Below are 22425 nucleotides of genomic sequence, written 5' to 3'. Positions count from 1 at the left end.
AAAATTCTTGAAAAAGTGGTTTCACGGCAGTTTGTGGACCATCTTCCTAAGACTGACGTTTTTGAACCATTACAGTCCATATTTAGTTCATAAAATTTAGCTCAGAGGGGTTGGTAAGGTCAGACCTTACCCAGGTGAAGCACCTTGAGGCACCTTTGTTGTGATGTGGTGCTCTACAAATAAAATTTATTGAACTGACTCCATGCAACAGATGTGAAGCAGTTCTCAGAATCAGCAGTTATACAACTAAATGAGTTCATTGATTCAAATGAAAGCTAAATCTTCATGCATTTTTTCAGTTTATACATTAAATGTTTGTAAAAAAAAAATACTGACACTGTATTTATTTTTCTTTACTTTCTGTGAAGTAATAAATTTGATCAGTTTTCTTCATGTTTTGAATTGGAATAGAATGTGCAGTGTTCCCCATGCGTTATTTAAAGGATTTTGTGCTTTCTTCACTTTTTTTAACCACACTGCTGTTATTTTGAATAAAACTGTACAAATAAGTTTGGGAACAATTGTTTTAGCACACTATTTAAAAATTCCTTTTTGCTAATTTTTTAATGGACATTTTTTTCAACTAATTACACAACTAAAAGTTTGACAAATCAACTGAAGACAACTTACATTTTCAAACCAATTTTTTTATTATCTTTAAATACACTTTGCAATATTTCATGACAGATGGTTTCACACTGAAATAAGTACTGATTTCTGTAAAGTAATAACCAAAGTTATATCAAAACAGTTTTAACAACTATCAAAAACATACATTGTAGACCATGTTTTTAAAATCCTGCATTTATGTCCACATCAAGGTGCCATTTATAGAATATAACATTTACTGAAATTCCACTGTGGAATTACAGCTTTTGGGTGTTTGACGCTGTTCTTCCTGTCAGCTATGCTTCATATCCATAAGGCACAAACCAGGAACGTGACCGCGATCTCTGCGGGAGACAAAACGGAAGATTATCAGAAGCTTTCAGCTGGAGATCAGACTTCCTCCAAACACAAACAGCGTCCTCACGTGGTCAGACTGTGCAGCACAACCACAGACAAGGTGCTGTCCGGAAGAGACGCGAAGAGTTTTCCCAGCCTGCGGTCCAACTTCCTCAGCATCAGCTCCAAGTTGCGGTCCTACACACACATTTAAGATACACACCATTATGAATAACACAAACAGACCCTGAACATTTTTTATATTTATTCACAGTCTTAATATTTCTATTTATGCATGATGTGTGCTTTTTATATACTACTGTGCACTTTTATCACACCAATAAATTAATTATGAATTTATCTTTTATACTCATTGACTGACATACTGTATACCACAATTTTTGTCCAATTGGTGGCAGTAATGTATTATAAAATGAAAGTTGCCACAGTCATAAACAAAGCAAAGCAAGAGGAAGAAATAGAATAAAAATACTTATACATGTATGATATTTATTAAGTATGCATGTTGTGAAACTGCACTTTAAAAAGTGCTGTCCTGGTGTCTTCTAGATCTCGCCTGAGGATTGTTCTGCATGGTGGTCCTCTCTGCATCTTCTCCATTGGACTCCGCTGTAATTACTGGGGTTGCCATGGCAACCCATGAGCCTAGGTGAGGTGGCGTCAAAGACGGACAGATGAGATAGTTCTCCTTCTGGAGTTGCTCAGAAGAGCTGAGGGCTGCGCACGTTCCATCTGCGCTCTCAAACTCTGTCCAGCAGAAACACTGAGGTCACACAAACATCACCACCACTAAACAAATAAGCGACCACCAACCCAGCATTTTTCTTACGTATGCATGCATGTCTTGCTGGTTTTCCAGGTTTAGACGGCAGGATGATTCTCTCCACTTTACCAAAGCGGCTAAATGTCTCTCTGAGTGTCTCCTCAGACAGACACCACTTTGTTCCTGCAGTCGACTCAGTGTTATCTTCAGCAGCCGGAAGCTCAGAATCACAAGATTCTGTCTTCAACCCATTTACAAAACCGAGGGGAAATCCATCAACCATTTTATCAGGAGTGACACCTGAACATTCACCATCTGAAGTGCACCCGTTGGCCTTTGCAGATATGCTGCCAGCTACACCAGGGTTCATCTGAACGGCGTAGAGGTGACAAGTGTTAACTGTGTCGGCCCTCAAAGCACTAAGTGTGAGATCCATGTCCAGCACAGACTCATACACTGGCCTCTGCACCTAAAAAAACAACAACAACAACAAAAAAACAACAACAACAACACATACACAAGAGTTTATAGGAGGTTTGATTAGAATGACAAGCAGCAGTGGCCTTGCTGACCACCAGACTGAGCCTGTGGAAATAAAAGAAACTTCTCACTTCATGCAACTTAAAAAACCACACACACACAATAAACATTTGTTTGTTTGTTCCATTACTCCTCCGAGGTGCTTGAGCCAATTTCCAACCTTCTTGTGTGCATGTAAGTTGACCCCAAAACTTAACTTAATTTTCAAAACACCCAAAGCGTTTTACAAGTTGCCTTATTCATTCACTCGCACATTCGTGATGGTAAGCTACTAGTGTAGCAACAGCTACACTGATGGAACTGTGGCTGCCATTCTGCACCTACGGCCCCTCTGATCACCACCTCATTCAAACACAGGCAAGGTGGGTTAAGTGTCTTGCCGAAGGACACAACAGATTTTTGACTAATTGGGAGCCAGATTCGAACCACCAACCCTTCGGTCACAAGACGACTTGTTCTACCAACTTAGCTCTTGCCACCCCTATTGCTTTGTTTTTGGCGAAGGTCGAGGTAATTGGGGTAAAAGGTCAAACTCATAGTTTATTCATCTCTTTGTTCCCCAACTCTTCACAGGTCCTTTGGCACATTTCTGCCAGCTTTGATATGTGAATGAAGGTCAACCATGGAACTTCCCCTGCACTTTAGTGGTCAAAAAACACCTATGTAGATGGGTTGTGGAAGTGCCCAGGTATGACCAAATTTACTGAAGATCAATAACTGGGGTCAAGTTGTTGGGATCAAAGGTCAAAATTTTAGTTTTTCACTCTGATTTGTACCAAACTTGACAGACATGTTGTTGGGTTCCAGAATTGCAGAGTAAGGTCAAACTTTCCAAAGGTCATTCATTAGCGAAGAGGTCATATCTGCCTGTCTGTCTACCAGTAGACTCCTTTCGCCAATTTCTACCAAACCTGGTATGGCAGTGAAGATTGACCCTGAGATTGCCCATCAAGAATTATTTTTGGCAAAGATCAAGGAATTTGATTTTTAACCCGATTTGGACCGAATGTAGCACACAATCAGATGGACTCCAGAACTGCTCCAGCAAGGTCAACCAGGCGTCAATCATTTGAGAGAAGGCCAAAGTTACTATGGTGAAATGTCTGATTGGTGCAGCCCTTAATGTCTTCATGCTGACTCGTACAATTAGAGTGTTGACAGAGACAGACAGCTTCAGCTACAGTAGTGTTCAGAATAATAGTAGTGCTATGTGACTAAAAAGATTAGATTTTGCTCATTTGCTAGTGTTCTTGGGGTCACTGTCTTGTTGAAACATCCATTTCAAGGGCATGTCCTCTTCAGCATAAGGCAACATGACCTCTTCAAGTATTTTGACATATCCAAACTGATCCATGATACCTGGTATGTGATATATAGGCCCAACACCATAGTAGGAGAAACATGCCCATATCATGATGCTTGCACCACCATGCTTCACTGTCTTCACTGTGAACTGTGGCTTGAATTCAGAGTTTGGGGGTCGTCTCACAAACTGTCTGCGGCTGTTGGACCCAAAAAGAACAATTTTACTCTCATCAGTCCACAAAATATTCCTCCATTTCTCTTTAGGCCAGTTGATATGTTCTTTGGCAAATTGTAACCTCTTCTGCACGTCTTTTATTTAACAGAGGGACTTTGCGGGGGATTCTTGCAAATAAATTAGCTTCACTTGGGCGTCTTCTAACTGTCACAGCACTTACAGGTAACTCCAGACTGTCTTTGATCATCCTGGAGCTGATCAATGGGTGAGCCTTTGCCATTCTGGTTATTCTTCTATCCATTTTGATGGTTGCTTTCCGTTTTCTTCCACGCATCTCTGTTTTTTTGTCCATTTTAAAGCATTGGAGATCATGTAGATGAAGAGCCTATAATTTTTTGCACTTGCGTATAAGTTTTCCCCTCTCCAATCAACTTTAATCAAACTACGCTGTTCTTCTGAACAATGTCTTGAATGTCCCATTTTCCTCAGGCTTTCAAAGAGAAAAGCATGTTCAACAGGTGCTGGCTTCATCCTTAAATAGGGGACACCTGATTCACACCTGTTTGTTCCACAAAATTGACGAACTCACTGACTGAATGCCACACTACTATTATTGTGAACACCCCCTTCTACTTTTTTTTTTTTTACTAATAGCCCAATTTCATAGCCTTAAGAGTGTGCATATCATGAATGCTTGGTCTTGTTGGATTTGTGGGAATCTGCTGAATCTACTGGTACCTTGTTTCCCATGTAACAATAAGAAATATACTCAAAACCTGGAATAATCTTTTTAGTCACATAGCACTACTATTATTCTGAACACTACTGTACATTTACACAAAATCCTTCCTGCAGGGTTGTTAACTTGTTAGTTAACCATGTTAGTTGAGTTTTAAATGTAACTTGTGAAACAATAAAAAATAACAGTTTACTTTTCAGATTTGGTCAATTCTGGTGCAGAAACAGTCTCTCTCTCTCTCTCTCTCTCTCTGACCTCATTATCTTCATACTTTGCTCAACCACTTCCCTCATTTTCTTTTTGTTTTGTACCTAAATTTCTACAACAGCCATTTATCTATTCACTCAGTGTATTTTACAGTGCACACGCTTCAGTTTAGTGAAAGCCTCAGAAAAGTGGGTAAAAGTTACCTTGATGGTCTGTCCCTGTACAACAAGTCCATTCAGCGTTTTTACAGCCAAATCAGCTCCTTCCAGCAACTCAAACGTCACCTCAGCATGAAGCTAGAGAGCAAAGAAGGGACAGGTGGGATGAATGCAAACATCCAGATAACAAACAAGGCATTTAAAGAGCAAAACATCCTGCCATTATTGTCCCCATTACTCTGCAAATGTATGTAAAACACTCATTTTACATTATCTACTCCACATGAGGTTGTCTTAGCTGGAAAATAAACTTTCCATTGGTGATACACTCACAGTGAAAAGTAAAGTTATGAAACACAGGAAGAGTGGTTCCAACATGTAATATAGACAAGGAATTATTCAGTACTACTGACACACACACACTACAATCCTCCCTATTATAATGAAAATATGCATACTTATGTCCCCCCAAATCTTAATCAGCATATCTGCTGGATGTTGTTAATATCAAGGTTCTAGCATCCAGTGATCTTGACCCATCATTTGTGTGCAAATTCCTAATATCAATCTAACACACCCATTAAACCATCTACTCCACATGAGGTGTCAATGACAAAAATATGAATGTTCCACTAATTAAAACCTTTGAGATACAGCCAGAAAATTTAATCTCAAAATCTAATTAATGCGCAAATGCATGCAAACAGCAATACTCATTTTGCAAAATCGATTCCACATGAGGCACATGAATACAAGTTTCCCACTGAGATGCTGCAAATACAGCAACAGTCATTGGCAACATCTACTCCAGATGAGGTAACCAATGTGGAAATATGAGCTTTCCATTATTCAGTACTGCTAACATACAGTTTCTGGTTCCCCCTGATAGTATCCAAATTTATGCACTTAATTCCCTCAAAGCCTGATCAGCATATCTAAACCCTACCAGTGACCTGTGTTGTTGATATCCAATGCATTGACCTTGAGCTTTCTCTTTCACGATAGCCTGTTCCATCACCTGCTCCACATGAGGTATCAATGTTTCGCTGAGATGCAGACAAAACTATGAAGTGAGGCTGTTCTAATTATTGTGAAAAATATCATAGCAACACTTGTGTTGCAGCATCGACACCGTGAGGTATGTACAGCATAACTCAGTATGTTTGTCTATGCCAGGTCAGCACCTTTCATCTGGACGTACAGGAAATAAAACCCACTGCTTTAGCAGGGGTTTTCAGGCTTACCCTGACCGTGGCGTTCAGCATTTTGATTTTCTGAACGGGCCCACAGCAATGAAACAGTCGCCTCACTTTTTTCTTGGAGAAACCGTCCGGAAATGGTCCCGCAAACACAACACACATATCTTTAAGGTTTGCACACAGCTGCAGAATGAACACAGAGAGAAGAATGTGTCTGTTTACGGCTTCAACTCTCATATCTGAACATGCAGTACATAACTGTGAAACAGGTTATTTTTCCAAAATATCATAATTTTTAGTCATTAAAACATGAGTGCTTTTAATCCTTCAAATGGAACACAACTGGATGACGTACAGAATGAATCAGTAAATCAGAGTCTAATACCTTTGGCTGTAAAATGACAAGCTTTGATCACTTCTGCACCCATTCGTGGTCAGACTGCCCATGGTATCATTGAAAAAACAAAATAATCATTGAAAAAACAAAATTACATTGAAAGGTCTCTGCTGAATAAGAAAGCATGTAAACCTCAATTTCTAACAAATTATCTTGACCTTTAACCTTTTCCATAATATTTGACGTTTGAGGTAGATTACTGACAGTGACTTTAGTGATCTACATTTGCCTCAACAACATCCAAATATGCAAAAGTAAATAAAATATAAAATTAAAAGAAAAACAGAACATAATCTTTGAATTTGACCTTAAACCCAAGGTAAAATAATATCAATGCCTGGGTGGACATCTAAAATCAGATCAAAGGTCAAATAGTTCAAACTTTAGAGCACAGAAAAATGGGCTTTGATCTTTGACTTTCAATCCTTGGGTGATTATGTGGGTGTAGCTGAAAATCAAAGCAAAAAAAAAAAAAAAAATTTGTTTAAAAGTTAGTGCAAGGACAAATGGGCTTTGACCTTCAACTTCAGACAAGAAAGCGTGATTACCTGGTTGCATGGTGAAAATCAAGGCCAAAAGGTAAATTAGTTAAAACTTTAGCGCACTGATAAATAGATGCTACCAATTCGTCTACTTTCCAATCATCACATTTTGTACAAGGGCGGCACGATGGTTTAATGGTTAGAACTGCTGCCTCGAAGAAGGTCATGGGATTGTTTCCTGCCTGGGACTTTATCTGTGGAGTTTGCATGTTCTCCCCATGTTACGTGGGTTTCCTCTGGGTGCTCCGGTGTCGCAGACCGAACGGTCCACCCCTAAATATCGGTCCGCCTTTTGCATCTGTGCATGCGTCATTTCGGACCACAGCAGCACGTTTGAGATGGAGTTTCTTCACCCAAAGCAATCAAGTGGATTAATAGGATTATTAACCAACAGATGATAAAGGTAAAACCTCTTAAATCATTCTAAAGTCAGTTTTAAGCAGAAATGAGGCAAAATTCAGTGAAGATTTGAAATGTCCATCGCGCAATGAACGTATCAGCTAGCAGCTTGTTTAGCCGCGGTGCTTTCATCGCTTCCGCCGCCTTTTATGATGAAATAATGGTGAATTTATGTTCTGTACTCCGCCTCTCAACCTGTGACTGCTGGGATAGGCTCCAGCCCTCCCATGACCTTTAATTGGAGTAACCAGATAAAGATTTGGTAGGAGTATTATATTAGCATTTTTAGTAGCACATCAAAGAATGCAGCTGGTTTATACAGATGTTCTGATCGTTTTTTTTTTCTTTCTTTTCGCCTACCAATAAATCCTAAAGTTGGAAATTTTGACCCAGCAGAATTTTAAAACACACAGACTTAACAGTAGGGATGTGAATCGTACAACAACTCACGATTCAATTCAATTTCGATTCTTGGGGTGACGATTCGATTCAGAATCGATTTTCGATTCAAAGAGCTCTGAGAAATAGTTATAGTACTTAAAAATGTTTATGTTTAAGAAAATGCAGCTTTACAAGGTTAATCAAATGATTCTAGATGTAAATTTACTTATCTGCTTTGCATGTTCAGAGTTGGCTGGCAGTTTAGCGAAGCACTGGTCAGTAGTCGGCAGATACCGCTGCTCCCCTCTTTTAGCTCCGGGTGATGACGTAGCATGTGGGCTTGCGGATTTGAAGTGTTTCCGAAGTACTTGACTTTCATTTTGCAGATTTTGCACACGGCATAAGTCATGTCAAGCTCCTTCTTATGCAGCAAATAATAAAATCCAAAATGCGCTCAAACATTTGCCTTCTTCTTCTTCCGCCATGCTAAGCTGCAGCTCACGAATGTTTGAAGCACGTTGGACCCTGCCCTAGCGGGGACGCTGTAGTATGGGAAGCCATTGCCTGACAAACAGTATACACAGCGAGTAAGTAAGAAAATGTTTAAAAAATGCTTTTTAAAAATCGATTCTTGGACATTTTGGATCGATTCAGAATCTTAATAAATAAAAATCGCGATTCGGACGTGAATCGATTTTTTCTGGCACCCCTACTTAACAGTAGCAATTGTTGAAAACAGCCTAATCAAGCTCCCTCCCATGTTTACAGCAAAATGCTGCATGTTCTGACTGAATGAGGTACCGTGTGATTCTGTTTCTGCAGAGGTAGGAAGCATTTCTTCATCCGCTCCCAGGTGGAAGGGAAGTGGAGAAGAGAGAAGAAGGGAACTCTGGATTGCCTGCTGAAAGCTGCCAGCACCTGGCAGAAGAGTTGGAGCGAGTGGGGAAAAGGATGTGAAGATGTAAGAAAAGTGCAGCACTCATACACTCATTCATCTTCCCTCTCAATGCAATCAAAGATTTTCCATCAGAGGCACGACTGCTGCTCGCTCACCTCTTTGTCAGAGTTGTACCACTGTTGATTACAAATATTCAGGTCGACATCAAGACGCTTTCCTATAAAAGTTACAGACCGGCCGAGTGTCTGTAATGCGTCAACAAATCTGCACCAGGAAGAAACACAAAGATACTTTCAGTTTGGGGGGGGAAGCGGTCAATCCGCTCAGTATCAAAGCTGCACAAACAGTTGTTCTAATTAACATTAGTTCCCCGTAGCAAGGCCACACAGTCCATTCATGCCTCAGTTGAGAGAGTGTTACTGATGATATGACATGGCAGCAGCTTTCTTGCCTCATAGCAAAAAGGTTGTGGGTTCATTTCCACCCTAATTACAGTCGGACACAATCCAACCACTGGGGGCAGTGGGCAACCACAATCTGGCACCCTGGGACCAACTCCAGGTGAGGAAGCATTTTTACCTGGGGAGGTGATGGTATCGAGGTTAGAGAGGTATGTTTGTAATGACCGATGCAGCGTGGCCGAGAGAGACCACAACGTTTATTTAGACAGCGCTAGCAAATTCCGAAAACACACACACGGAAAAAAACACCTGCTTCAAATCAACAATAGGTATTTGTATCAAAAACTGCCTTGTAAATTAATAATAATAAATAATAATACATTTTATTTATATTACACTTTACATTCAATCATCTCAAAGTGCTACAGGTTAAAAACATTAAAACATTAAATGCAAGAATTAAAAACATAAAACAACAACCACACAAGCCATGGCAAAAAGTTGAGGTATAAATAAAGCAATTACTCAAGGTAAAAATGATAGGATCAATTATAAAAGGTCTAAGAGAAAGCTCTAATAAATAAATAGGTTTTCAGTCCTTGTTTAAAGGAATGTTCAGACTGTGGCATTCTCAGATGCTCAGGGAGAGCATTCCACAGCCTGGGAGCAGCCGAGCAGGAGGCCTGGTCTCCTATGGTCCGGACCTTGGTCCTGGGGGGTTTTAGGATGTTAGCAGTTCCAGAGCAGAGGTTGCATGTAGCAGTTTGGGGGTTAAGGAGCTCCTTGAGATGGGGGGAGCATTATCATGGATGCAGTGATAGGTGAGGAGGGAAACCTTGTACCCAGTCCTGAATGTGACAGGAAGCCAGTGGAGTGATTTAAGGATGGGAGTGATATGATCGTATTTACGCATCCTCATCAGGATCCTAGTGGCAAATTGAGAAACCATTTGCAAACCTACCTGACCCAGTACTACTGTTGTCTATTTTGCACTGCATCTGTGTTTCTGCATGCATTGTGTGAATCTGCAGCAGACATGTCAAATTAAATTGCAGCATGTGCATTATATTTACTTGTGTTTGCAAACATCTTCTCAATTTGCAAGATTTTTTTTATGCAACTAACTACCCAGTGTAAAACTTATGCGGGTGTCTTTAGCATTTGTGATTTTTGAATTTGCTAGCGCTGTGACCTTTCTCGGCCACCATACACAAGCTGTGAAGGACGTTTGATGGAAATGTTGCTTGAAGACTTAAAACTGGTAGCTTGACATTTAATGAAAACGGAACAAAATTCTGGCTTTTTAAAGTCAAATTGGAGCAAAGTGAACATCTGACTGGGGCTTCTGCTAAAGATCACTCTCAGTCAAGTGGACTGTACCTGTTACTTTGTGCAGGTGCAGAGCTGCAGTCGTTGGACTCATTCAGGGTTGGAAATCCTCCCCACAGAACCTCCTGATGACGTTCTACAACCTGATAGGAAATGTCAGATGAATGTGTTTAATAGTGCAACTCAAACCAGAATGGCTTCACATCTGAAGGTGGGCAACGTCAATAGTACCAGAATTTCTCAGTGATTTTAGTCCCATTTGAATGCACCATTTCAGTCATTTTTAGGCACTGCAAGCTCGTATGTCAGTAAAGATTCAAGCAACTTTCACCTTCTGTAAAAAGATCTGTAGTAACTGCCTCAGGTTATACGAACAGAAAACAAAATGACCACGAAGACGGATCCATTCTGTCACAGAGGGGAGAACACAGAAATGAAAAAAAAAGCTCTGAAGCCATTTTTTTTTTAGGGCGATGGTTGTGCGTCAGGCCTGTTTACTGAGTAGCCACTCCCATCCCTGTTATATACGAGGGCTGTCCGTAAAGTATAGGTCCTTTTTATTTTTTTCAAAAACTATATGGATTTCATTTATATATTTTTACGTCAGACATGCATGAACCCTCGTGCGCATGCGTGAGTTTTTCCACGCCTGTCGGTGACGTCATTCGCCTGTGAGCACTCCTTGTGGGAGGAGTCGTCCAGCCCCTCGTCGGAATTCCTTTGTCTGAGAAGTTGCTGAGAGACTGGCGCTTTGTTTGATCAAAATTTTTTCTAAACCTGTGAGACACATCGAAATGGACATGGTTCGAAAAATTAAGCTGGTTTTCAGTGAAAATTTTAACAGCTGATGAGAGATTTTGAGGTGATTCTGTCGCTTTAAGGACTTTTCACGGTGCGAGACGTCGCGCAACGCTCTCAGGCGGCGTCATCAGCCTGTTTCAAGCTTAAAACCTCCACATTTCAGGCTCTATTGATCCAGGACGTCGTGAGAGAACAGAGACGTTTCAGAAGAAGTCGGTTTCAGCATTTTATCCGGATATTCCACTGTTAAAGGAGATTTTTTTAATGAAAGACGTGCGGACGGGTCCGCGCGTCGGGACGCAGCCGACGCGGCGCAGCGGCACAGGAAAAACACCTCCGTGTTGATAACCATTTGTTAAAATCCAGTTGGCTTTTGATGGCTTTCAGTGGAGTGAGTATATGAGAAATTGTTTATCAGCTGGAGATGTTCCAACTTGTCCTCAAGGCTTCCAACAGAGGTGTTTTTCCTGTGGCGGAGCGTCGCAGCGGCTGCGAGCCGACGCTGCAATCTGCCCGCACGTCTTTCATTAAAAAAATCTCCTTTAACAGTGGAATATCCGGATAAAATGCTGAAACCGACTTCTTCTGAAACTTCTCTGTTCTCTCACGATGTCCTGGATCAACAGAGCCTGAAATGTGGAGGTTTTAAGCTTGAAACAGGCTGATGACGCCGCCTGAGAGCGCTGCGTGACGTCTCGCACCGTGAAAAGTCCTTAAAGCGACAGAATCACCTCAAAATCTCTCATCAGCTGTTAAAATTTTCACTGAAGACCAGCTTAATTTTTCGAACCGTGTCCACTTCGATGTGTCTCACAGGTTTAGAAAAAATTTTGATCAAACAAAGTGCCAGTCTCTCAGCAACTTCTCAGACAAAGGAATTCCGACGAGGGGCTGGACGACTCCTCCCACAAGGAGTGCTCACAGGCGAATGACGTCACCGACAGGCGTGGAAAAACTCACGCATGCGCACGAGGGTTCAAGCATGTCTGACGTAAAAACATATGAATGAAATCCATATAGTTTTTGAAAAAAATAAAAAGGACCTATACTTTACGGACAGCCCTCGTATACAGTGAATTCTTATCCCATATTAAAGGGCCATAATGACGTCCAGTGGTAAAATGACATTACTTCACCTCAAGATATAAAACTAATCCCATTTGAAGAGAGTTTTAGAAAGAGTTCTGTTACCTTAAGTGGTCCTGCTTTAATGAAGTACTGCGCCAGCTGCAGCGCTGCTGTGGCATCCTCGGTGGGATTGTGGCCATTCTCTTCTCTTTGTATTTGTCTCCTGAGAAGTAAGTGAAAAACAAATGAGAGAGAGAGAGAGAGAGAGAGAGAGAGAGGAGAGAGAGAGAGAGAGAGAGAGAGAGAGAGAGAGAGAGAGAGAGAGAGAGAGAGAGAGAGAGAGAGAGAGACCGAGACCTCAGTACTGCCTCAGCCAGGATCTTCAACTTGAACCTCTGTCCAAATTCTTTCCTGTAGAGTAACGAAGTGTCGATTACATGGCGGTGGATCAGCTGGGAGAGGGCAAAAATTAAACATAAAAAAGTCAAAACTTCCTGTTTTACCTTAACAAACAAAACATGTATCTGTGTTTGAAGAACATCAGTGTTATAAGGTGATGCTTCCAAATCCCTTCAAGGCATAGATTAACAAAATCTAAAAATAAATACAAATTACTGATAGGTTTTGTGTTTTAAATTGGGAATTAAAACTCAAATATTGTGTTTTTGCTCTGCAAAATCTCATGTGTTTTTGTCTATTTTCTCATCAGTATATCTAATTTACACATAAGACATAATCACTTAACAAATGAGTTTTGAAAACTCAAATATTGTGTTTTGCTCTGCAAAATCTCATATGTTTTTGTCTATTTTCTCATCAGTATATCTAATTTACACATAAGACATAATCACTTAACAAATGAGTTTTGAACTTGTAACAAGTAAAGAAAATCTGCCAATGCAACAAGTGAAAATTCATTGTGATTTTGAATGTACTTGTATTAAGAGGTTTTCAGGCTTTTCACAAGCTTTTCAGGCTTTTTTCAGGCTTTTCACAACATCTTAAAAATCTTACTGACAGTCAAAAAACCAACAACAACAACAACAACAAAAAACAACTACAACTCAAAATACGATGGTTGCAAAATTCTTCCACTTTGTATTTTTAAGATACATTATCGAAAAGCAAGTCCTGATAGGTGACTGAAATTTTCACGTGTTTAGTGCATTCACTTTCACTTTATTTATTCAATGTACAATGAGCTGTACAGCAATGGGTATACAGAAAAGCACAGAATAAAAAGAAAAGAAAAGAAAAGCAAAAACACACCAAACATTCAGTACACAAGGGGGACACAGTACAGACCTGGATCGATGGAAAAGGAACCGAGTTACCTAACACGATTTGCCATCGACCTTATGTATCTGCTTCTCTCCTCCGGTCAGCATTCAGAACAGAGATAGCCACAGGTACAAAGGAATGCTTATATCTATTACTCCTCACTGTAGGAAACCTAAGCCTCGCTCCAGATGGCAAACAACAAAATTCACCATGGAGAGGGTGAGCCAGATCAGAAGAAATTCTCTGAGCCTTCCTCCTCACCTGTCTGGAAAACAAGTCAGACAGTGAGGTCTGCTGGGCCCCCAAAAGCTTGCTGCACAATTCTACAATGTTGTGAAGTGGCTTCCTTGCTTTAATGCTGAGATTTCCGTACCAGCACATCATCGAAAAAGTTAAAACCGATTCAACACAAGATTTATAAAATAGGGTCATTATTGTCCTGTCCACTTGAAAATATGACAACTTACGAAGACAAAACAGATGCTGCTGCCCCTTCTTATACAGCAGGTCTGCATTGTCATTAAAGTTCAACTTGCTATCGATCAGCGTTCCCAAGTATTTATAGTTGTCCACATGCTCCACCTGTTGGCCTTTGATTGTAATGGTTTTGGGTGAGGACATCCGTTTCCGAAAGTCAATAACCATATCTTTTGTCTTGTCAACATTCAGCTGCAAGAAGGAGTCGTCACACCACTGAACCATATCTGCCACGACAGGGCCATGTTCCCTTTCATCACCATGCAGGAGACTGATTATAACAGAATCATCTGCAAATTTTAATATATGGCGATTCTTATAATGGCTGCAACAGTCATTTGTATACAAAATATACAATAGAGGGGACAGCACACAACCCTGTGGTGAGCCTGTTGAGGAATGTAAAACATCAGAAAGGCAACCATTTACCCTCACTCGCTGAGATCTCCCTGTTAAAAAGTTCAAAATCCAACCTGCCATAGTAAAATCCAGTTTAAAATCCTTAACAAGCTTATTTATTAAAATATGTGGTTGGATAGTGTTAAAAGCAGAAGAAAAGTCTAAAAAAAGAAGACGTGCATGTGCCTTAGAACTTTCACCGGCCACTTTATTAAGTACAACTTGCTAGTACAGGTGTCGCCGACCGAACGGTCCCCCCTAAAAATTGGTCCGCCATACCTTCACTGCGCATGCATCATTTCGGACGACAGCAGCACATCTGAGTCTGACTCTCTATACCCAAAGCGATCAAAGGGAATAATGTAATTAATAACCTTCAGATAAAGTAAAACCTCTTAAATCATTCTAAACTCTCTTTTAAGCAGAAACGAGGCTCTTTTAAGCAGAAATGAGGCGATAATGTGTGAATTGCTACTAATGCTCCAAAATGACGTACCGTAGATGCAGCAACACATCAGACTCAGACGTGCTGCTGTGGCGCTCTGATTGGTCCACTGTCTTTTATTATGAAATAATGCTGAATTTATGTGGATCACTTCCACATAAGCTTCAGATATCTGTTGCTGTACAAAAGCTTCTGATATTTGTCGCTGAGATAGATGATGACTGCAGTGAAGTTTTAAGCAGAAACAAGGTGATAATCGGTGAATCACTGCTGATGCTCAGAAATGCGCAGCAGCACGTCAGCCTATGATCGGTCACCTATCATATGTATTACATGTAGGTCAGATATTTTGACTTGAAATTAGACAAACATGGTAAGATTTTGTATTTTTTATACTGTGAAATGAACATTTGAGTTAATCTTTGAGGCCTTTCAATGGGGCCAAACACAGATGTCCTTACGGTTATTAATTATCAAGGCCGAAATGTTTCATCAATTAACGTGATTCCTTTCAATAATATAAATTCATCCATTTTTTACAACAGAAAATCACTGTATCCGTTTTATACACTGAGATTTTTTACATCAATTCATGCAAATAAATATAAGATCAACTGCATTTCTGCTGGTTTGTATCAGTCACTCACTTGGAGAGCCTGGAGGTCATTCTCGAGGGAGTGACCCACCAGAACTGCATCCCGTGGCAACAGCATCTTGAGCTTCGCTTGAACGTCCCTCAGGGTGGTTGTGATTGGCTGTAACATTGCTGCAGTGATACCAGAGAACCTAATAGAAGACAGGCACTTTTTTCTCCACATTGTCAGCTGTCAGCAACACATCCACATGTTTGTGTGTGCACTCTGTGTGTCTGTTTGCATACTTGGTGAGGTAGTCAATGATTCGGTTTTTGGGCTTCACCAGCTCATCGAGCACGCAGGTCCCATCACTGTCCACCAGGGAGACACGGACCACCTCGTACCCGTGTACAGTTAAACACTGGAAACACAAAAAGCAACGTACTGATGAATCACACTTTAACTCATGACACACTGTTTTACCCTCTGTAACAATTACATCTACCCAAATAACATAACGACACTCAAATGTATTGATTAGGTATTTATTGTTTTCTGATTGTCCCTGGGAAGCTGCTGCAGAGCCACAAAGTAACGTGAGCAAACAGAAAGCATCTCACCATTTCACAGTCAAGTCCATACAGCGGGCTGCTGTCCATCACACAGTCGTCACAAAGCGTACACACAAATTCCTCAAAGCCCGGCATCCCTGTGACCAGAGATAAAACAGGACGATGTGACGGAGGAGACGGTGACACGGACACACAGACAGGAAGACACTCACCTTTCAGAGGGAAACGTCTCCTCACCATGTCCTCCTCTGTGAGAACATACGCTGTTAGTCCTCTTCTCTTGTTCCCAAAGCTGCTAATAACTGGGTGCCATTTCAGCGCTGCAGGAGTTAATTTAATCACTTTGATTAGTGTCTTTAACCACAAAATCTGATAACAATAAAGTGAGCAAACTATGGAGGCAAGTGCAGTGCTTTCAGATATATAACAAGATTGTCTGCAGTCTCCTCACTAGGCAAACGTTGACAGGCGTTTAATCACTGTCAAAAACTGTATTTTGACAGGCGTCAAAATACAGTTGAGTGATTTTGACCTTTTGACACCACAATCAATAGGTTTCTTGTGTTCTGCATGGCTAACACACACACCAAGTCTGGTGACAATCAGGCAATGAGGAAAGAAGTTATAGAGCTCACAACATTTTTACAAAGTGGGCTCCACAGACAATGGCCTTTGACTTTTTGACCCTAAAATCAATAGACTTCCTGGTGTTACTGTGTGTAATCAATGTCCTAAGTTTCGTGACAATCAGTCCAGTACAACTTAACTAATCTCACTCAGAAATAAAATGTTGCATGACTGAGTGACTCCCCACATACATTGTGACGTCTAACGCAATGGCTGCACCAAAGGAATTATTATTCATCCATTAATTCTCTATATCCACTGACTCCAATTAAAGGCCGGGGAAGGGGGAGCTGGAGCCTATCCTGGCAGCCATAGGGCGAGAGGCGGGGTACACCCTGGACAGGATACCATTCTATTACAGGGCCACGTATAGATGGACAAACTTGGGAATAATTAGTACATTGGAAAATCATTGATAACCAAACAGACAGAGACATTAAAGGATTAATATTATACAAAATTAGATTTTTTATTGATGTCCACATATTCCCGTCAGTTTCCAGGTAGGCTCCAGACAGAAATCAGGAAGCAAACGGCACCCAAAACCACAAAAACCACAAAAAGGGCCAGAACTAAAGCTAGCAGTGACCTTGCCACATGGTGACACCTATTCACAAGATGGAATATTTTGCTGCCTGCTTGCTGCGCTGCTGCAGTGGGCTTTAGGATAACAGATCGGGTGCAGACCTGCATCAGTGTTTGGTACAAATCTAATGGCATCAGCTTGCAGCAGGGTTCCCAGGACATTGAAGATGGTCGGTTAAGCTGCTGCGAGCTTCCTGGTGATCTGGTTGGGCTCCTGATGATTTCCATTGGCGCTGAACTTTTGAGGAATCCAAAATTTTGTTCACGATTATCCCGACACCTCAATGGTGGACGACACGCTCCAGGATGACCATGTATGCTTGCAGATGGATTGCAGTGGGATCAGTATTTATCCCATGAGTTTGCTGTTTTGCTATTTGTTCTATCTGGAAGCCAACCGCAACCTAGCAGGAGGCATGTGGACACGGGGTTTTAACAGTTAATCATGGTTTTTGTTCCATTTGAAACATTCTTAAAGTCTAACAAGTCCATATAGAAACTCCCCTTTGAGCAAAATTTAGACCTAAAATATCTTGATCAGATGTTTGTGACCCTGTGACAGCCCTGTTAGAAGGAAAACATAGACAAGATGACAAGAAAAATGTGTATTCATGTTCAAAGTGCTATCTGACTGGATGGTAAGAAGATCGCATGCACCATCCACCGGAAACACACTTGGAGTGTATCTGAAGTGAAACAGAGCATGAATATGCTTTTAAAACATGCACAGTTGTGTTGCCATTGAGCCAGCAGGACGCACTGACAGAGTGATGGCTGTGAACTGACATGAATGGATGTACATGTTACTCGTGTATAATAAATCCGATACAATCCATTAAAAAAAAAAAATGACAATCAGATCGAGACATGCCTATTAAACATACAAGTCCCAGTTTGTCTCATCTCAGATTATAATCCTGCATTCCTGTTTGCGCAAGAAGAACACGATTCTCACCTTTGTACAGGTAACTGCTGGTATTTTTATGTAGTGACACCGACGTGCTGTCCAATTTCAAAACTTCACTGCTGAAGATTCCAGACACCAGGCTGTCAGACGGCGGCGTGAAAGTGACCCTCTAATACATCCAGATAAATACACCAATAAAGAAGATGAAGCGAAAACAACCTTTCATCATCTGTAGAAATTGTCATAGATAATTGGTGGTTACTTACAGTGCTGTAATTTGTTCTGAGGTGTTGTAATGAGAGGTAGAACTTGTAAAAGTGACTCTGAGTCAGGCCTTCAACAACCACAACATTGACACCTTTAATCCTCCTCTGGTGGCGAAGACGGCACCAACTACCAGAAGAATGTAGAAAGAGACATAAGAGGCCGCCAGTAACTGTGTTGTGTATATTTTAAGTCTGTTTTCAATTTCACTGTGTGTAAGCATTTTGTTTTGTTGTTGTCCAATCACTTCAGCCATTTAAAAGAAGCTCCACCTACCTAGGCTGTTTGATGCCACCTGCTCTCCCCAAAGCAGCGAAATGCAAAAGCTCCAACAGCTCCTTCACTGTGACTGGTTGCTGGATGCGGTCAAGGGGCACAGAGATCGTTGGTGCATTGTGGCGACATACGCACACCGCCGCAGCCGCCCCCTCAAAGTCCTTGTCAGTTTTTATTCTCTTCACCTCTTCGTGGTTTGCGTGGGTGCTGCGCCTCCTTTTCTGTCTGTTCCATGGTGCTGACATTGAAGGCTCCATGTTCAAGGTGATGTTGCTCCTGGAAAATATGACAGATATTTGATATGACACAATGTGCACTGTGGTTGTATGCGACACTTTGGTCTTTACCCTCCAGTCAAAGAATCAGTCACACAACCATTTCACCTGAAGCTTCTAATCAGTTTCACGTACTTTACACCACAAGCAGAGGAGGTCTTGGTGGCCACCAGACCTCGGCTTTAAAAATGAAAGGAATTAGCAAAAACACTAATTTATAGCAATATGTAACTCAGAAATATGCAGAGGGAGAGAATGGTGAAAGAAGTGTCTGCTTTTGCTACATTCATATAATACCCTTTCTGCAGGGTTGTGTGAATTTGTGACTGTATTATTTGAATTTTAGAACATAACCACTGTGAAACAATGAGGAAAATAATGGTTTATTTTTCTGATTTTGTATATTCCATGTAGAAACACGCTCTCTCACTGAGCTCATTTACTATGTACCTTGCTACCTACCTCTTCTTTTTGTGCTTAAATTCATACAAAATATTTTCTGTGAAGTTGTGTGAATTTATGATCATGCTATTTTAATCTCAGGACATGGCAACTCTGAAACAATCAGAAACTAATGCATATTCCTCTGATTAAGTATATTTCTGTGCAGAAACACACTCTCTGTCATTGACCTTATTCACTATGTATCTTGCTACTGACCTCTCTATTTTTGTGGTTAAATTCATACAACGTCCTTGCTGCAGGGTTGTATAAAGGTATGACCATGTTATCTCAGTTTTAGAATGTAACCGTGGTAAAACAATCACATAATAATTGTTTAGCTCCCTGATTTAGTACAGTTCTGTGCTGAAACAGTCAGTGTCTCTCAATGAGAACCACATACACCTGCTCCTAATCCATCACCAGTCTGTGGGATATTGTATCGGCAAAACAAAGTTGCTATATACATTGAGCCATTGAAGTTTACTACATTTTAAAGAATGTGGCCTCATTATAAGCCCTTTTAATATGAGTTACAAGATGCTAATGTTTATTGTTTTTACGTTAGTGTGGTAATCTGGTGGGGGTGGGCTATATCTAGCTGTTAACTCGCTGCATTTTACAGGGTACATTTATAGGTTTTCCCCCAACCTTGGTACATTTGCCAAACTGCCAAATTACAACCTCATACTGTAACATTCATTAGAAAATAGCATGTTCATTTTACTGCATTGTGTAATTAACCTTCAGAAGATCAAAAAAATCACAAATGATTACTACAAAGGCACATTAAATAGAGATTGCAGCCATGTCACTTAAGTGAAACAGACTGTCGTAAGAGTAATAATACCACACTGAAGATGAATGATGATGACAAATTTGAAAACTAGAAGCACTCAGAGAGTGCAAATCTCCGCCAAGGCCATGGGGTCACTGACACCATAACATCTACACGCCGTGGAATCACCGAACCTAAAAAAGTCTAACAATAATGTTTGCTCAGTAGTAAAAAAAAAAAGTTTCATCTGCTGTGACTGGATAGCATGTCTCCTTAGCGCTTGGCATCACAGTTTATTGCAACTTGCACCTTTCTCAGAAGCTACTGTCATCTGAGCACTGATATTGATATTGCATGTGCTTATAGACAAAAACAAATAAGAGACAAAATTCAATTTATTATTCAACTAAACTGCAAATATATGAATTTTTTAACATTTATGAAACACTTCTCTAAACAAGGCCATAGGGTCACTGACCCTAAAGAGATTCCCTCCTTAGCACAGTGATCTATTCAACAATTCAGTGTTACAACCAAAACTATGATACATACACTTTTCTTTCCTTTATATTTGACATCCTTGACCATGAAAACATACCACTAGAACTTGGAATCACTTTTATGTCTTTATTAGTTCAAAAGTTATTGTATAAAAATGATTTTTCGGTAATGGCGGTTTTTGTCTGGATCTAGCTCCATAACATTTGAAGCTATATCGAATCTGATGACACCTTACTGAATCAGTACAGATTCAGCTACAATTTGGTGTTAGTTGTGCATCTCTAGCTTCATTTGTTACCTCACACTGACACATTTTCTATTTTCCCTATATTTTTGCATATTCTGGATCACCAGATCCGGAATCCGGATCCGATCATCACCAAACTTTGTTGTTTGATAGAACATTTGACTATGTTACACCCTAATTTTTTTTCAAGCCTTTCTGCCTTGTTTTTGTGGAGTTAGAAACTGGAATGTCAAAATTCCCCCTATCCCGCAATGGTGAAGAATCCTTTAAAAAATTCCTGGATCCGGATCGTGATCCGGATCACCACTAACATTTAATCACTTGTTCCTCTTGTCATTTCCAACCACTCCACAAAATTTCATCAAAATTTGTTCAAAACTTTTTGAGTTATCCTGCTGACAAACAGACAAACAAACAAACGCGACCGAAAACATAACCTCCTTGGCGGAGGTAATTATGCCTCATTCAGAGAAACCTGATAGTAAATATCAATCTTTGGTTGATTTCTCAGCAGGAAATGACCAAAGTTCTCACCACACTGCCGGTTTTGTGCTTCTTTGCAGGAAATGCAGCCGAATATGTTGATCTTGCCTGCTTAAAGTTTCATGAAATTATGGTATTTTCCCACCTTGTGATAGTTTTACTTTGTATCAGAGTTTATCAGAATCAATACTGGGTGACATAGACGTGGTATTTATATGTTAATTTTTGCCCATTTATTGAAGCTGGCTCAATCAATCCCCATCCCTGTCAGATTTCTCCTTGCAATGTGGAGTTGCGCCACAAAGGGCTTCCAGTGTAAACATTGTGCCAAATCAACATATATATCCACGTTGGATCTGATGTACAAGAGTTTATAGGGGGGTTTTGTGTGAGCCAGCCCATATCATCCTAAAAGCCTTTGGTTCATTGTCATACATGTCTGCAGAGGTTTGAATGTAATTAACTTAATTATATTTCATTATTAGAATTTACAGTAAACTTCATCATGGATCTCTACATGCCCAACATCAAGTAAACAACATTAAACCCTCACCAAAATAGATGGTATGAGACTAATTATACAGCAAGGTTATAAATATTAGTAAATACCAGGTTTGTGGCCGAGGTGATTTTACTGGCAGCAGCTACAATGCTAAAAACACGTGCTTTACACCAAGTTCGCCGTAAAGTTAGTGCTGCGACTGCTACTTCTTCTTCTTCTGTCGAGTTTATTGGCGGTTTGCAAACCGACACGGTGCATTACCGCCACCAATTGTTTGGGAGTCTGACGTCTGGACGGAGGAGAGGAAGAAAAATAAAAAAAGATAAAGAGCCGATTAAAAATATATCTGTATATCTGCCCGGGCTTTGCGGCCGCAGGATGTGTTCCCAGGGTTAAGTCAAGACTGAAAACCTATTTTTATTCTCTTTCTTATGAATCGTTTTTTTTTTATCTGTTTTATTCTTTTACTTCCGTTTTTAATTATGTATTTGAATTTTTTTTATTCATTTTTAATTATTTATT

The 22425-nt window shown here is 40.3% G+C and overlaps 2 protein-coding genes across 3 annotated transcripts in view; one reads left to right on the top strand and one right to left on the bottom strand.

Moving 5' to 3' along the window:
• The window catches only part of parn (poly(A)-specific ribonuclease (deadenylation nuclease)), a 37832-nt gene extending 33173 nt beyond the window's left edge, over positions 1-4659 (top strand). The window contains exon 27 of the transcript XR_004565143.1: positions 4640-4659. The gene's annotated coding sequence lies outside the window, so the exon portion shown is untranslated. The remainder of the gene's footprint in view (positions 1-4639) is intronic.
• LOC117525787 (RNA exonuclease 5-like) lies at positions 673-22115 on the bottom strand. Of its 2 annotated transcripts, XM_034187725.1 has the most exons (19): positions 22011-22115; positions 18677-18952; positions 18403-18529; positions 18185-18305; positions 16230-16337; positions 16066-16154; positions 15751-15866; positions 15518-15656; positions 12626-12720; positions 12392-12491; positions 10451-10542; positions 8825-8933; positions 8573-8689; positions 6098-6235; positions 4899-4991; positions 1796-2198; positions 1523-1713; positions 1034-1143; positions 673-953 (listed from the first exon to the last, which is right to left on the bottom strand). In XM_034187725.1, the coding sequence occupies exons 2-19, from the start codon at positions 18931-18933 to the stop codon at positions 902-904; spliced, it is 2457 nt and encodes an 818-aa protein (XP_034043616.1). In that variant the 5' UTR covers positions 18934-18952; positions 22011-22115; the 3' UTR covers positions 673-901. The 2 variants fall into 2 exon arrangements, with proteins under 2 accessions (XP_034043616.1, XP_034043617.1); XM_034187726.1 differs by lacking the exon at positions 4899-4991.
• Positions 22116-22425: the final 310 nt, after the last annotated feature.

The sequence above is a fragment of the Thalassophryne amazonica genome, chromosome 15, assembly GCF_902500255.1.
Source record: "Thalassophryne amazonica chromosome 15, fThaAma1.1, whole genome shotgun sequence".
In the NCBI taxonomy this organism is placed as follows: Eukaryota; Metazoa; Chordata; class Actinopteri; order Batrachoidiformes; family Batrachoididae; genus Thalassophryne; species Thalassophryne amazonica.
Note: the sequence above shows the minus strand (reverse complement) of the source record. Positions and strands in the feature narration are given on the sequence as shown.